General features: G+C 37.0%; 2 protein-coding genes across 11 annotated transcripts in view; one reads left to right on the top strand and one right to left on the bottom strand.

Annotated features, from left to right (window-relative positions):
• Window positions 1–461: 461 nt before the first annotated feature.
• LOC129755483 (transmembrane protein 126A) lies at window positions 462–5731 on the bottom strand. The gene is made up of 3 exons (XM_055752003.1): window positions 5577–5731; window positions 5215–5515; window positions 462–734 (listed from the first exon to the last, which is right to left on the bottom strand). Exons 1-3 carry the CDS (start codon window positions 5693–5695, stop codon window positions 489–491), a joined length of 666 nt encoding a protein of 221 aa, XP_055607978.1. The 5' UTR covers window positions 5696–5731; the 3' UTR covers window positions 462–488.
• Window positions 5732–6126: 395 nt separating this feature from the next.
• The window catches only part of LOC129740722 (disks large 1 tumor suppressor protein), a 43368-nt gene continuing 33786 nt past the window's right edge, over window positions 6127–15708 (top strand). For 3 of the 10 annotated variants that reach the window (XM_055732510.1, XM_055732508.1, XM_055732507.1), the window contains exon 1: window positions 8045–8568. In XM_055732510.1, the coding sequence (XP_055588485.1) occupies window positions 8550–8568 (19 nt within the window). In that variant the 5' untranslated portion in view covers window positions 8045–8549. Of the gene's footprint in view, window positions 6264–6366; window positions 6518–6962; window positions 7227–7439; window positions 7636–8043; window positions 8569–15708 lie in introns of those variants that run through there. The other 7 variants (XM_055732509.1, XM_055732506.1, XM_055732500.1 and 4 more) reach the window with 6 other exon arrangements.

Raw genomic sequence — 15708 nt, 5'->3', positions numbered from 1 at the left:
TTCCTTTTGGGGTTTCAAAACTATTGGAAATTGTAATCAGATGTAGCAAACAGTCGAGAACGACAAATAACTGAACCAACATAGTACAGAAAAGGATATTTTTATTTAATAAGGCTTATGGGTTCAAAGCTAGTACCTAAAAAGGTGTAGAACCACTAATAAAAGATCAACGAGGTCAAGTCCGGGGAGATTGTGAGTCTAAGAGCAATCGAATAATTTTTTTTCTAAGTAATGAAAACTATAAAAACAGCCACGTGGAGAGGTAGCAACTTTAAGTTGAGAAAAAAACCAAAATGCGGACAAAGTGTGGTAAGGGCGACTATTGGAATTTGTTGGCATTGTAGCAATAAATCAGTATAAGTAAAGAAAGTTTTAAAACTAACCTAGTGCTATGTCGATCTTTTTCTTTCTTATTTTTTCAAAAAGAATTTCGGAGTTTCAGAGAAAAAAATACGCTAGAATAATGTTCAAAAGTTTTTATCTAAGTTTCAACGACTGTTTATACTGGCACTTTCCATCTCCTCAAAACCCACTTCTTCATTCAGTTTCAAATTGATCTTATAAACAGTTTCGTACTCTTTACCAGTGAGAAACATTGATAGCATCATGTTAAAAGCAAAAAATCCAACCACAGCTAGAGTTATCGGAGAGCTCAGTTTTTTATATAGCCTCAAGACATCTCTAGGATTTTCCGTGATCGAAGGCATCCGATAGGTGAAATGGCGGGTGGCAAACTGAAATAAAATTGATTGTTATAAAAGATCGAATCCGGAAATTAGGTAGTTGAGTCTTTTGTAGTTTGTTCCTTATTTTATTTAGGGGCCGTTCACTAATTACGTAAGAGAGAGAAAAAGGAAATCATATTTCTAAAACGACGTTAAAAAATCATTAGGAAACAATATGAGGCGTTCTGAAATGATTCTGAAATTCTTGAAATATTTTTCTGTGATGGACTTAATCAACTTTTAATTTCACAATAGATCTCCCAAAAGAAAGATCATTTTTAACTTAAATTCAGAAATTTCCAAAATCCTGTTACGTAATCAGTGAATGGCCTCATAGGTAGCTGATAAAGGAAGATCACTCTAATTCATTTAATTATTATGACTGCCTTGTTTATGAATACTAGTTAAAATTTAGTAGGGTTTAAACGCTAGTTATTGAACGCTATTATAACATGAATCAATTCAAACCATGATACATATATACATTTCAAAATCCATATCCATTTAAAATAATAATGTTTACTCTGTTCATATTTTCTGCAAGAATTTCTGGCTTCGAAAGACACAACCTGGATCTTATACTCAAATTTTGACGTGATTTTTCAACTGGATGGAGAAATCAGACTTTTTTAGTCCAGAGTTACATAGATAGCACTGACTGGACACTGGATTTCGTTTGTGTGTGATAATTTGTGAGTGCGCATCGACCGCTTTTGATGAAATGTTATCCCAATTGGAAAGTGCAACCTAAAGAAAATCAGGCAATGTCGACGATACAATATGACTAAACAGGTAAATTTTTGTCAAATATTGCAAGGTTCGCAATACCCACAAGAGGTGGGAAAATAAAAAAGAAAATGATCGGATTTTTGTTCTAAGTGTTATCACAGAGAACAGACATACAAGCTAGCCCATGAAATTTGTGTAAAATTTCCAACGATAGTTTTGAACAATTTTTCTGTTGCTTTTGGCTGGGCCTTTTCGAAAACTGGCCACCTGGAAATTTGATTTGTAACTTTTGAACGGCACAATAGATTGCACTATTTCAAGTCAATTTCTAACGTATTTTTTGAATGTCAGCATTTGAAATTTTACACACTTTTTGGAAGATTTTTTGTTCGAGCTTGTACGTCTGTTCTCTGTGGTGTTATGTCAGCGTTATTATCATATATCATAGTTATTATCAAGTAAGTCTAAGTATTGCCGCGTTTTCGTCTATACTTTCATGTAATTATGCAAATGAAAATATTCAAATATTCGATTGTTAAATTGCTAAATTATTGACAAAGTTCTACAAAGCATTTATAATGAATGATTGAACAAAGGTTGGGTTGGGTGGTTGAAAATGTTAACAAACTGTTTCCCTAGCAACCCAAATTGCCCTTTTAACCATCCAAAGCCGTTCGCAAAATATCCGTTTCGGGGAAATTTGAGTTGTAGTTTGTGTGTGGATGCGATACACCCCTGCTGTGACACCCTTGCTGCATGCCATCGAACCCTGCAACATATTCTTCATCCGACACACACACACTAATGAACCAAACAGACCACGAGGGCGACATCCGACCGGACTCGTCCTCTTTCGCATTTCAGATGCCGGACAGACTAGACGTGTTTATCCCCTACGGTGAGTAACCTGCAGCAGACGAAGGACCGACCCCCACATTTGGCAATTCCTGCCAGGAGCTTGCTTTATTGCAAACCTGGTGTTCACCAGCAAAAAAATTGATTCTTTATTTTTTGGAAGAAATGAAGGAATTCTCTTGCAAAACAGGAATGCGTAGAAGGAAGTCCGCATGACAAAAATGGCGTCGACGGGAATCCGCATAGTGTATAAGTTTTTTTCCTCTTTCTCTTACGAAATGGCGTTAATGAGAATTTGATTCATCACAGCATGCGTCAATGGGAGCCCGCATGATAAATTCTCGTGGCGTCGACGGGAGTCCGCATGGTTTCTCTAAGTGTGCGTTGACGGGAGTCCGCGTGATTTATTTTTGTATGCGTTGACGGGAGTCCGCTTGATTTGATACAGTGTGCGACGACGGGAGTCCGCATGTTTTTCTTAAGTGTGCGTTGACGGGAGTCCGCATGATTTGCTGCAGTGTGCGTCGGCGGGAGCCCGCATGATAAATTGTCATGTGCGTCGACGGGAGTCCGCGTGGAAAATTGTCGTGTGCGTCGACGGGAGTCCGCATGATTTCTCAAAGTGGGAGTCCGCGTGGAAAATTGTCGTGTGCGTCGACGGGAGTCCGCATGGTTTCTCAAAGTGTGCGTTGACGGGAGTCCGCGTGATTTATTTTAGTATGCGTTGACGGGAGTCCGCTTGATTTGATACAGTGTGCGTCGGCGGAAGCCCGCATGATAAATTGTCATATGCGTCGACGGGAGTCCGCGTGGAAAATGGTCGTGTGCGTCGACGGGAGTCCGCATGATTTCTCAAAGTGGGAGTCCGCGTGATAAATTGTCGTGTGCGTCGACGGGAGTCCGCATGGTTTCTCAAAGTGTGCGTTGACAGGAGTCCGCGTGATTTCCGAAATGTGCGTCGACGGGAGTCTGCTTGATAAGTTGTCGTTAGCGTCGACGGGGGTCCGCATGATTTCTTAAAGTGTGCGTCGACGGGAGTCCACATGATTTGCTGCGATGTTTATTGGCAGAGGCACCGTGATCGTTGAACGATCCAACAAGCTGAAGGGTGAAACCAGATTCGACCCTCAGCGGTGTGTCGTTCTTGAAGAAGCTAACGGCAACCTCACACTTACTAATACCGTATTTGTTTATGCCGAGTGTTGCACTAGTGTTGAACTGGTGCACCACTAGGTGCTGTCAAACTGTTTGTCTATTCGGACGGTGTTGCACTGGTTTTGACCTGTCGGAGTTCTGCTTACGGACGGTGGCCCACCGATAATTTTGCCAGTGTTGCGAGAGAGCGTGTGAGTGAGTGAGGTAGCAATACACTGGCGACGATTTGTGTTTGTTTTTATCGGGTACGGTGGAGCACTGATCGAGGGGAGAAAACAAATACGGTATAATGATGGAGCCATTCTTAAACGTCATGTTACTCAGACAAAGAAGGTAGGAGAATGGCGTAAGGAGGAAGAGAACGGTACTATGATACGTGACAGTGGAATCGTAGAAGAACGCCCAGTGAGAAAGAGAACATCGCCATTATATTTAAAGGACTTTGATAGAAGTGTCAGCGACTCTTCTTAACTATGCTTTTAAGGTTATAATGAAGAAATCAGAAAATCACAGAATACATGAACAGATAATACATACTTAAATGAAACCTTTTATTTTTCATGGGAGGGAAAGGGAGATGTGTGGATGCGATACACCCCTGCTGTGACACCCTTGCTGCATGCCATCGAACCCTGCAACATATTCTTCATCCGACACACACACACTAATGAACCAAACAGACCACGAGGGCGACATCCGACCGGACTCGTCCTCTTTCGCATTTCAGATGCCGGACAGACTAGACGTGTTTATCCCCTACGGTGAGTAACCTGCAGCAGACGAAGGACCGACCCCCACAGTTTGCTTCGTTCTTTTGGCTGCAAATGTTAACCGATTTTGATGATATTATATTCATTGTGTAGGTAATTTTTTCTTATTACACAACATTTCAAAATAAAGTCGGTATGTACTATCAGGTTTTCAGAAACTGGTTCAGAAAGTAAAAAGTCCGAAAAATCAATTTTATTTTTAAAATACTCATGACTTCTGACAGCTTTTATGTATTTAAGTGTTTCCTTAATGTTTTAAATCGTATGTATAGACATGTTGGAGTCCAATGAAAGTTGTGACCGCTATCTAAGATCTTTCGGTAGAAAAAAATCTACTTAAAAAAGTAACATCCAATTTTGGCTTTGCTTAGCTATATTTCATTTCCCAATAAATCAATTTTCAAAACTAAAATTTTAGTTTTTTGTTGTCAATTTGATCATTATTTTCATAGAACATACTTGTTCTGTCAAAATTCCCAGTTCTTCAGTATATTGGAATGATGATAAAGTTATTTGAAATGAGCGCTTCGGGTCATATTGACCCGAACAGCTTTGGAGGGTTAAAGAGCATAAGATGATCCCATGGTTGCTTGATTTGGGTATTTTTGGGATATTGGTATTAAATTTCCGGGAAAAAATCCATAGCTGCTTAACCTCAGTTCGAGTACATTCAGCAACAGATCTCTCACCTTCACCTATCATCATACCAACTGTCGCTAACTATGGAGTCGTGAAATAGCATTCGAACAATGGGTTGTTGGTAGCAAAACCTATTTAATAAATTTAACACCCATCCTCCGAGATCCCAGAATTGTAATTGTTTTTTATTGATTTAACGTCAGCCCAACGATATAAAATCATAGTTAGGGTCAAAGAAATAAAATTATAACTTGTAATAAAAATGTAGCTAATAATAATGTAAAATAAACACTTGTAAATAAAATTAACACTTGTAATGAAAAATGAAGAAAAAAGCTTACCATGAAGGAAGACAAAGGGGCCAGAATCATAGGATAAGCAGTGCTGAATGCCGCCTGATAGAATCCTGCTCGGGTCTGGATGCAAACGGGGCATTCGTTTTTCTGCAGAATGACATCAGGGACAATAAAACCTTTGTGAAAGAATGTGCTCATGATTGCTGGAAGGACCACGGCAGGAATATAGCTGGAAAGTCGACCATACGTGCCCAGTTTCAAACGATTCCGAAAATGATTGTTAATGAATATGCTGGATACGACAGTGGATGCGCCCAGCATACCTGGCGCATATGTTATTGGCCATCTAAAAAAAAAAGAACTTGAAACGCTGTTCCTATGTAACTTACTTCATTCCGAATATCTACATTTGTCCTTGTTCGGGCCATCCTTCGATAATTTTCGTAATATAAATTAAAGCATCAGCTTCACTTAATTTAACAGCATCTTCTGGTATTTCAGACTGCTTTTTATGTAACAGCGCCATGACTGCCGGCAAATTGTAAACAAATTATTATAGAAATTAGAACACTGGATCTGCTATAATTTTTCAGAATGACGAAATTCGAACTAAAAATTAAATTAAAAATAATGAAAAAATTAAATTTTGTTCCAGTAGTCATAAATTATATAAGTATGGTGTCTTTTTTATCATTTAAATTTGTTCTATTTTTATAATTCAAATTGAAAAATACCGAGAATTTGCCAATTTCTGGAAATCACCTAGTTGTGAGCATTGAAACTAGCTATTATAGCATTCGTGCCATAATCGCTGTATTATAGCGGATGCGTCGCTTAGATTTTCCAACCAACCCCTAGCAGTGAAAACTGTGGGTGGCGTTGATAAAAGGGGATGACAAAATTTCACTACACATAAGCCACAGCTAGATGGGAACAAACACAAAGAGAAAAGTGAGTGGAAAATTATGCTTCACCCAAATATCGAGCTCTCGAACAGAATAAACAGCAGAAGAAAAACCAGCGGACTTCACCGCTTTTGATTATTGCTTCGATGGTTCTACACAGATTGCTTACACACACCGAGGCTGCAGGACGTGAGTTGGAATTGGTTTGGTTTCTGTTCTTCAGTACAACATCCCTCTGCTCTAGTCTAGAGGGTGTAGTGGGGTTATTGGTTTTTAACCAGTCTCATTCAGTCAGCGTGTAGTGGAAGGGAAAATTAGTTTATATAGCTGCTGCTACTGCGGCTAGAGAAAAATAAGTGAAAATTTTCAACTTTTCTGCGGAAAAACCATCGGCAGGACAATACTTTTTTTCGATGACCAGAATTGGAAGCTAAATGTTCTAGGTCAGTGTTTGATTTTGCGGTCTGAAAAGAAGGCCATGTTGTCGATGGAACGATACTGATTGTGGAAACGTATCGAAGGATGCCTTTGATGCAGTAAAAAGTGAAAAATGTTCACGGATGATTTGGTTTTGATAGTTGATTGAGTTTTTTTGCGGGGCTTATCCGTCATCCGATGAGCAAAGACACCGTGTCGTAATCCAGAAGAAACAATAGTTCAAAAATTGATGTGAAAGATAATTTATCGCTTCAAAAGTGATTGGAAAATTGTGAATGCATACATAACTCACATATGTGACACAGGAAGAAGGAAAACAGCGATGGGGTGCAATGGAAAAATTGCCTGGCGGCAGGACTCGTATGTTACGGGAGTGAGCAAAGAAAAGATGAGCTGAGAAGAGAAAACGTAACGTTTGTTGGGAATGTGTTGGTACTGTTTTACTCTTCTTCACATTTTAAAATTTTCTGCCTCCCATGCCAGTAACCTATCGAAAACACGTTATGAAAGTGTTCCTATTTTCACGAAAATTGAAAGCCCTATAAATTTGATTTCTTATCAATGCACATTTCAATCGGTCTTACGAAAAAGACTTAGCAATTCTACTGTGAACAGGTGCTTTAGATTCGAACGGTGTATCAGTGAGATTTCAGCAGAGTAATGTACGACCAATGCAGAGGATTCTCCCAAAGAATAATTGTCCAATCAAATGTAGTAGGTACCACCTACCGAAAGCGTTTGACTGTTGTCGGAAAATAAAATCCATCTGAAATTGCTTCTACACGAGAACGATAAAACATCAACGCCATAACAAATACTTTCCGGCATGCGATTGTATTCAAAAGCATAATTTCACATACATGAAAATTATTTTTAGGTTTCTGGTTGGATTGTTTGTACGCCCGTTGAATACCTTTAGTGCCAAGTGACAGAATTATAAGAGCTGCTCGTTTTAACACTTTCAATTCGCACATTTTAAAAACGGTTGGGTCAAATTGAAGTGAAATGCAGTACATTTATGTGAACGTCACTTAGACTGGAATATAAAATTATAGTTAATACATACATAAGTCTAGTTAACGAATTTTTAAATCATTCTCTTTCCAAATATTGGAAATCAAAGGTTAGTTTACGTCAAGTGCACTTATTAATAGTTTTTGATTAAAAATTGAGTTGATATAAAATACTATTTAAAAAATCATTTGAAGTCTCCGATTCGACGAGGCTCTCTTGATAGGCAACCGTTAGCCAGTTTAATTAAATGATGTCTCTTGAATAAATGGCCTTTTCAAGTGTAGTACCACTGCAACCTGCCAAAGTAGAAACTCTCAATGTGTTCTCTCAAAAACACAGCTCTCGAAGAAAGCTAGAAGCTCTCTCCTGATTTTGTTGGTGCAGCATATTTTCGCCCCTATACAACACCAACTTCGACAGCATAGCAAGAACAGCAGTATCAGCAGCGCCCGAAAATCGCGACATTAGCGATTCCAATACAAGTTACATTGCATTCTACAGGACAAATCGAATAGAACGCGCTTACGAGTTCGACAACTTCTACTTGATTCATGCTGAGTGCGCCAAACTATTAATAAAGGCCTAATATTATTGACTTCAGTCAAATCAACAAATAATTGGATCATCACTTTTTATTTGGAACGTTGTATATTCTGTTCTATACGGCATGTTCTTCAATAGTGTGTTTCTGATTACAGAGGAAAAATACGAACGAGTGCTGGAATTAGAATCGAAAAGCTATTTGTGATAATCGAAGAAGGAAAATCCAAAAACCAAAAGTATTGGTGAATGGTTTGATTCCCGTACCTTTATGTGCTTTTTGGTTGAATACCCACGCGTGATAAGTGATTGAGAAGAAATACACGACAAAAATACAACGCAGCTTTCCATCTTTACCGACTATTTTTCCACGGTGGATATCGATTTTGTTTAAGAGTGTTGTCTCTTGCTTTACTGGAGCGCCGCTCGGAGGCACTTCCGGGCGAACTTCGAGACATAGTGGCCAAATTGGATAGCGGAAAGATGCCCGTCAAAAAACAGGGTAAGTGAAGCATCATAGCAGGCTAGATTTTTTTTAATAACTATCATTTCATTATAAACAACACTGGACTCAAAATTGATCCTTAATGCAACCAATGATTGTTATTATGTAATAATTGATATTGAGCGGACCATTGGCGTGTGGTGCTCAATTTAGAATCGTACATAGATGGTCAGAATGTCATATGATGGTCAATACTCACTCACTCCACCGCCTAGCTGGAATGAAAACTCGTGATGAAGAGGTTCGAACACAACTAGGCCAAACGAGAAACAGGATATTTTATCAGCAGACTTCCATCTATCTCTAGCTACATGCTTCCGCACCATTTTACTCGCGTGCTATTCTGATCGAACAGAAGGAAGAACAGACCAGCCAACGTAACCGGAACATCGAAAACTGAGTGGTGGGTCTGGGAGGAGCGCAGCGGAATCCAATATTAATCGACCAACTCCCACAGAAGTTGGTTCAGGCTTCGTTTTAGAGCTTTCTACAAATTACCTGTTTATATTGTTTCAACTCTCGCTGTTTCACTGCCTATGCAAATTCAACGTGGTTACAGTCGAATAGCAAAATATATACAGTAGGTGACAAAGTTAGTAACCATGAACAATTTTAACCGTAATTTTACTTGTTTGTTTTATAATGTAGATGTCCTAATAAATAATCTACACAGGACTGGTCCTTTTTCAGTCCTTCAAAACTTTGTACCATGAAATTATTAATCTGAGAAACTAAGGTTACATATGGTGTAGACCAGACATGTCAAACTCGTTTCGGTGTGCGGGCCGCATTAAAAATTTTCTATGACGTAGAGGGCCGCAGCCAAAATCAGTTAAATCGGTACATTCAGCTTTATATTTTTTTGCAGTAATATTTCACATAAAAATCAGTGGTGTTTTTTTGTGACAATTTAAGACGGGGCTACGCGGGCCGCATTGACCTAGGCCGCGGGCCGCATGCGGCCCGCGAACCCCCAGTTTGACATGCCTGGTGTAGACCATTTTATTTCCTCTCGTCAGATTTTTATGGGCGAAAGGAGGGAAAAGAGATAAATTCATCGTAATTTAAACGGAAAACAAGTTAAAACGTTTTGAGGAGTGTATTCCAAAAAAAACCAACACTTTGTTTTGTGAATAACTTCTGAATGCATGGATGAAAATTGATGAAAGTTTTAGTGAAGCTGCCTAGTAATGATATGTTTACATGTGCAAATTTGACCTTCTGTCAAGTGATTTTTTGAGAAAGCGTGGCATGACATTTGACGTTATTTGGCACAAAAACAACATATTTGACATTTTTATCACTTCACCACAGTTTCCGCGGAATAGCACGATTCCAGATCTAACCAATACAGAGTATTTACTCTCCGGGACCTATGGAAGAGCTATGCTGGTAAAAAGGTCGCATTTGGAGGAAGTCTTCCCTGTATATCAATCCATTCATAGTGTCAATCGCTATGTAACACTGACTGGTTCGCAGCTTCCACAGATCGTCAGCCACCTCAAGTGCTAGAAAAAAAAATCATTTTCTTTTTCCTTGTTTACCTCAGTAACTTGTCTACGAAAATTTTTTGGATTGAAGCATGCCAGGTGCCCGCTTAAAAGTTTATTTGGTTGTCCATTACGATTATTTTTTCATTTCTTCCCGCAAGCGGTCCGAATATTTCGCGTACGATTTTACCATCGTATTTTGTTTATTTTACAGGTGTGGGCAGCTTTTTTTACCTAGTAGAAATGAAGTCAGGAATGTTTATAATTCAGCCAGTCAGTGATTTTCAAACTTTTTCGTTCGCCGCCACTCATGTGTTTCCTTAGTTTTTTTAAGACAAAACAAAGATATCTCGATTTTTCGCCTAACGCGTAGTTTTCGAGATAGAGAATGCCAAATTTTGGTGTTTTTGGGCTTAGATTTCTTTACTGCCCTTAATGTGTTAAAGGAATAAAATAGGATCAGTCAGTGTAAATTATTTCGCAAATCATTCATTTTATAAGGCAAATTAGCAAAATAAAGGTGAAAATTATTCAGAGTTACTAACTTTTGTTACTGACTGTACCTATTGATAAGAATCATACACCTTTGCTCTATAGCTTGACCTGACCTCTAATCTTACCTCACCTCATCATACCAAACTGCCCCGAGCCCTACTGTATTGAATATTCATAACCGTTGGGAAGAATCAATTCCCTACTCCAATCGAAGCATCGCCACAATTGTTGACGATTGCGAGGCATGGAAAACATACTTTCGTCCGATTCCTGTGGGTAAACCGTTGAGATTAAGTTTGATTGAAGACGAGTAAGTCGATAAGTTTTCTTAGTAGAGATTTGTGGTTTCATATGTATGTTGTACGTAGGTATATAAGTAGTTTATCAACCTAGGGAAACAGCAAGCTTGGTCTGACAGTGTACAGTTTATGTACACTCAGAACAAAACACGGGGTTTTCGTCCTTCATATACCGTAACAGGCGAATCGTTTTATGGACTTTTAATACCGCGAGTCCGAACGATAGTGTGCTGCCGCATGTTTCGATTAGAAAACTTTTAGTTTTCCATTACCAAAAGTTCAGCAATCAACGGAAACAAACACCTCAGGCCCATCCCATTCCGTTCAATCCGCGGGCCCATTAAACTTCTCCGCAGGACTCGGTCTAATGGGAATGTTGTGTAATCGCGATTTTACCTCTTAAACGTTAGAGGAATTAATCAAATTTATCGATTAAATATTCTCTTATGAATTTCATGTCCTTCTGGAAAGTAATGCGTTGTTCAGAGTGTGGGCTCCACACCGCTTTTTGATGAAATAACTCTCACTGCCTCATTTTTACCGATTTTTCAGTTGATTCTTAGGTGTAATGGTATAACTCCGACTGTAACAATCAACACGAAAAAATCAAATGAACCATACTAATTTAAGTAAAAATGTCGACTGCATCGATTGGTGTACATCGATTCTCGTTTTTACAACATCGAGTTTAACTCAAGAAACTTTTTGAAGTCAAACAAAGAATAATCCAGCAATGCCGCTTCATCAATCATCAGTTTTGGTAGATTGTGTTTTTCTCTTAACCAAAATATCTACTTTCCATAAAAAAAAATAGAAAAAAATATTGGTGACAATCACTTTTACGATTGTGTATGAAATGGGATACATTTTGTTATAAATTTTTGCAATATAATTTATGCATATTTGGCGTTCAGCTAACTCTGCTAGAAGCCCATTGCACATAAAACTAGAAACTAGAAAGCGAGTAGTTGAAACTAATTTTCTTTGCGTTTCTCATGCAATAAGCTGTTTTCCTGTTTAAATTATATTTACAAACAAGAGCGAAGATAATACTACCTATAAATAAGCTATTGTTCAGAAAAAAAGGTTCTCTAGTTCATATTTAATAAGCATTTTGCACTTTGATCAGTTTCTGTGATAACGAATTTGTTGTTCAACAATTGAAATTGGGATGAATATTTTCATAAAAAAAAGTTTCAAGTATGCTTTATTGTTATGGCATTCCTAAGATCCTTTTATGGATGACTCCTTCCTTCTTAGCAATTACATTTTTTATTTTTGCAGAATTAATCAGGTTTCCTTTTTTTTCGCTAAAAAGTCAACTTGCGCGTCTGTTGACATATAAAGTCACAATCGTGGCAAACTGTGGCCACCAAGCTTTTACGCGGGGTTTTAACGAAAAAATCAAATTTTTCACAATTTTACAAAAATTAGCTTACTGTAATAGCATTTAACCATATCTTATGAAAGAGATTTCTTATGTATAGACCCTGTTCGATTTTGGCAACACGCCCGTACATTTTGGGTTGCCAAAATCGAATGTTGCCAAAATCGAATGATTTTTTCAAACTTTTTTTTCAGCTCTTTTTACAAAATAATGTTTATTATTTAAAAAAAAAACCTTATTTTTCGTCAATTTCCGACTATTTGCAGTAATTTCAAAATTTTTTCATCATGTTTTTGATGCATTTTGCACTTTTCTTTTTTTTTATGTTTATAATGTTTAGCTAGCTTGTTTGACTACTCATATCCACCTTTAATCATTGAACCCGAAATGCTTAATTTACAGGTTTTTTTTTTTCAAATCGATTTTAGAGGAATTAAGTATTTTTTTACATTTGATTTCAAACTATACATTCCGAATTACATGATCGCTGGCGTGGCTAAGCAGAACAAGTTCCTCGTCGCCAATGGTTGCTACTCCGTGATTAATCGAGGCCATCAATTTTGCACAAAGTCCAAAAGAATGGTGCTTGGGATTAGCAGCCATTCTCATTGTACAAAACTGATGCTCTCCCTTTTTTATGATTTATCTTATTAATAACGGCGCCGGCCACGTCTTAGTAGTCAATGGGGAAAAGGGAAGGATTGTTAGTTGGATACTCTGCAAGTTCAACTAGCAACCTCTCACTCCTGCATACTCCAAAAAAAAATTTTGAAATAGTCAGAACCAGAGATAAGCTAATATCATCAACTATGAAAACCGTCTAAACGTCTGCGAATCCATATTCAAGTATCCAAGGAAGGAGTTGTGTTAGTTGGTGAAAGGTAGAGATCAGGTTCCATTTTGGTAAATGGTACGACCATGGATTTCCTACACCTCCTATGCTCCTAGACATTTCCTAGGAAACTCCTATTTCTATGAAGCATTTGATAAATGTCCAATAAAATGGATCGAATAAAATATTGAAGGCAAATCAATACCATCCAAATTTCATCTTTGATAAACTGGCTCTTTTTCCTAACGTTATCCCTGTTGAAGCAAAGAGTTTTCAAAAAGGCTTTACTGTTTAAAGATGGAAAGCAACTTAAAATAAAAATGAATTATATTTTAATATTTAGACTCAAATTTTCGCAAACTGTTTTTGAAAACTCTTTGATTCTTTGCTCTCCTTTGCCTCACATTTTAGAAGTCTTAAGACCTTTGATGCTCAAAGAGTATGAGAGTGTGGGGAATCATGGGCCACTTTTTTCGTTGTTCCATAACTTCTCTATTATAAAAGATAAAAGGAAAATAAAAAATGATATGGTTTTCTACATTTTCAAGGTATAATAAGGTTTTTTTTTTTAATTTTTTAGTAAGTTTTTTTCCCCAAATTCTGACTGTTTGAAAAAATGCAATATTTTTTGGATTTTGAAAAATGGTGGGGAATCGTGGGCCACCAAATCCAAATTGACCAAATGACATGCAAAGTTTATGAGTTGACCCAAAACTGTGATTTCCTAATTCATTTCGTCATTTTAAAGCAATTTCAGATGATGAAATAAAAAAGAGAGCTGTGTATGATAACCTGGCTCGCGAACGTTTTGGCAAATTTTCTTATATAGGATGAACAAAATATGTTTCATAACTCTTCATTTGGCATTAGAAAACTTTACAGATAGGAAAAACGTATTTTAAGTTCTGAATGTGTATAAAAACATAAAAATATAGGTGATTCAAGATGTGTGGCCCACGATTCCCCACAAGCTATGATTTGCAAATTGGTTCCGTTTGTGTGACTTATTGATGTTTCATCAAAAATTCCTTTGCCACGTGAAAGATCATGACAAATCTAAGATCATAAGCGTATGAGCATATTTTTGTTATGCACTTTAGGTTCCCCATCGATGAAATGAGCGGGTGTTTTTTTAATTATGTAAGTACATTTTTCTAACTTTTTTTAGTTTGATAAATAAAAGAAGCATATGATACGTATTTCAGTCAACAACACATAGGAATATATGCTCACGCAAAGCGACGACGATGACAGTTGGTTTGAGATTTTTATCTCAACACACATCTGAGATATTAAAAGTGGCCCACGTTTCCCCATGGCCCACGATACCCCACTCTCCCCTACAAATCAATGTTTTGAATAATCAAAACTTTTAAAAACATTTTCGATTTTTTTTCTTTTTCCACCAATTTAAGTAAATATATTCAGCATATTATTTAATCACTTAAATTTATATGTCAGAAATTTAAATCAGTTGCATGATGTTAACTTAACGTGATTAATTTGGCATACCCTATTTATCCCGTTATGTCAACATCATGATTCATAAACTATGGTACGAAAAAGGTGCCCATACACAATATTATATGCTTCATGTAGACAAACGCCTAACTGTATGCAATCAATTTCCGTAGGAAATCACGGCTTCTAACTTTTTTTGCGTAGAAACCTCCTATACAACTTTTTCGTCGATGAAAGATCCCCTGGTGTTCTATGTTAATTTAGATTCGTGGCTTGTTGATGAATTCGGCTGATTTTAATTCCACAAACATCACTAAATTTTATAAAATATAATTTTATATTCGCGATAAACAGAAAATGAAACGAGTTAAGAGACAAAATACTACAGCAATTCTACAGCATAATTGAGTTTCTTTTTTCCAGATCGCCGTCTTTATGCAATCCAACTTTGTTTTGTAGCGAAGGGCGTAGTAACAGTGCCCTTGAATAAAATCACTTGAAATTCTTTTCCATTTTCTATATTTCTACTATTAATTTCACTGGCGCTTGCCTTTCATATGTAGAACCGAACTGCATTCCAAAAATGTGTATCAGAAATTTATTATTAAAACTAAAAAAATATAGGTGTATCCATTCATTTTAATTTCCACAAGAATTCGGTAATGATTTCTGGGACGGAAAAACGCATACAGATATGCTAAAAAACTTTTAATTTAAATTAAACAAAAAGCTCCTTGAGGATTATACATATGTGAAAGAGATGAAAATAATGAAAACATGTTACTTATCTTAAACATTAACTGGAAAACTCATTTTCAATGCATCGCTCGACTGGTGAAAAAATCTGGATTGGTCCGGAGGGCGTAGTGCTAGCCCCAGCAATTCCGTCGATTGAATGTTTTGCACTTTTTTCACTTCTGCGTGTAAAATTCCCGTAATATGTAAATGAAAAAAAAACACTTTGCTCCTAACTTTCACGCACAACAATTAAACTTTTCTAATTCAACCAATCTTAAATCCAATTTCCGAAATAATTTTAGGAAATTTCTTTTTTTTATGTTTATAATGTTTGATTTCATTTACCATATTTGCTATTTTTGTCATTCTTCATCAATTTTTAGTTGTTTTTTGTCATTTCCAGCCTTTTGTTTGAATTTGTTTTTAAACTTTTTG

This window comes from Uranotaenia lowii, chromosome 1 (assembly GCF_029784155.1).
Source record: "Uranotaenia lowii strain MFRU-FL chromosome 1, ASM2978415v1, whole genome shotgun sequence".
Lineage (NCBI taxonomy): Eukaryota > Metazoa > Arthropoda > Insecta > Diptera > Culicidae > Uranotaenia > Uranotaenia lowii.
This window is presented reverse-complemented; position numbering and strand designations above follow the sequence as displayed.

Coding starts and splice junctions, on each gene's coding strand:
- LOC129755483 (XM_055752003.1), bottom strand. CDS start 5,695: ATGGCGCTGTTACATAAAAAGCAGTCTGAAATACCAGAAGATGCTGTT. Junction 5,516..5,576: donor TGGCCCGAACAAGGACAAAT/GTAGATATTCGG, acceptor TTTTTTTTTTAG/ATGGCCAATAACATATGCGC. Junction 735..5,214: donor CCCCTTTGTCTTCCTTCATG/GTAAGCTTTTTT, acceptor ATTTTATTTCAG/TTTGCCACCCGCCATTTCAC.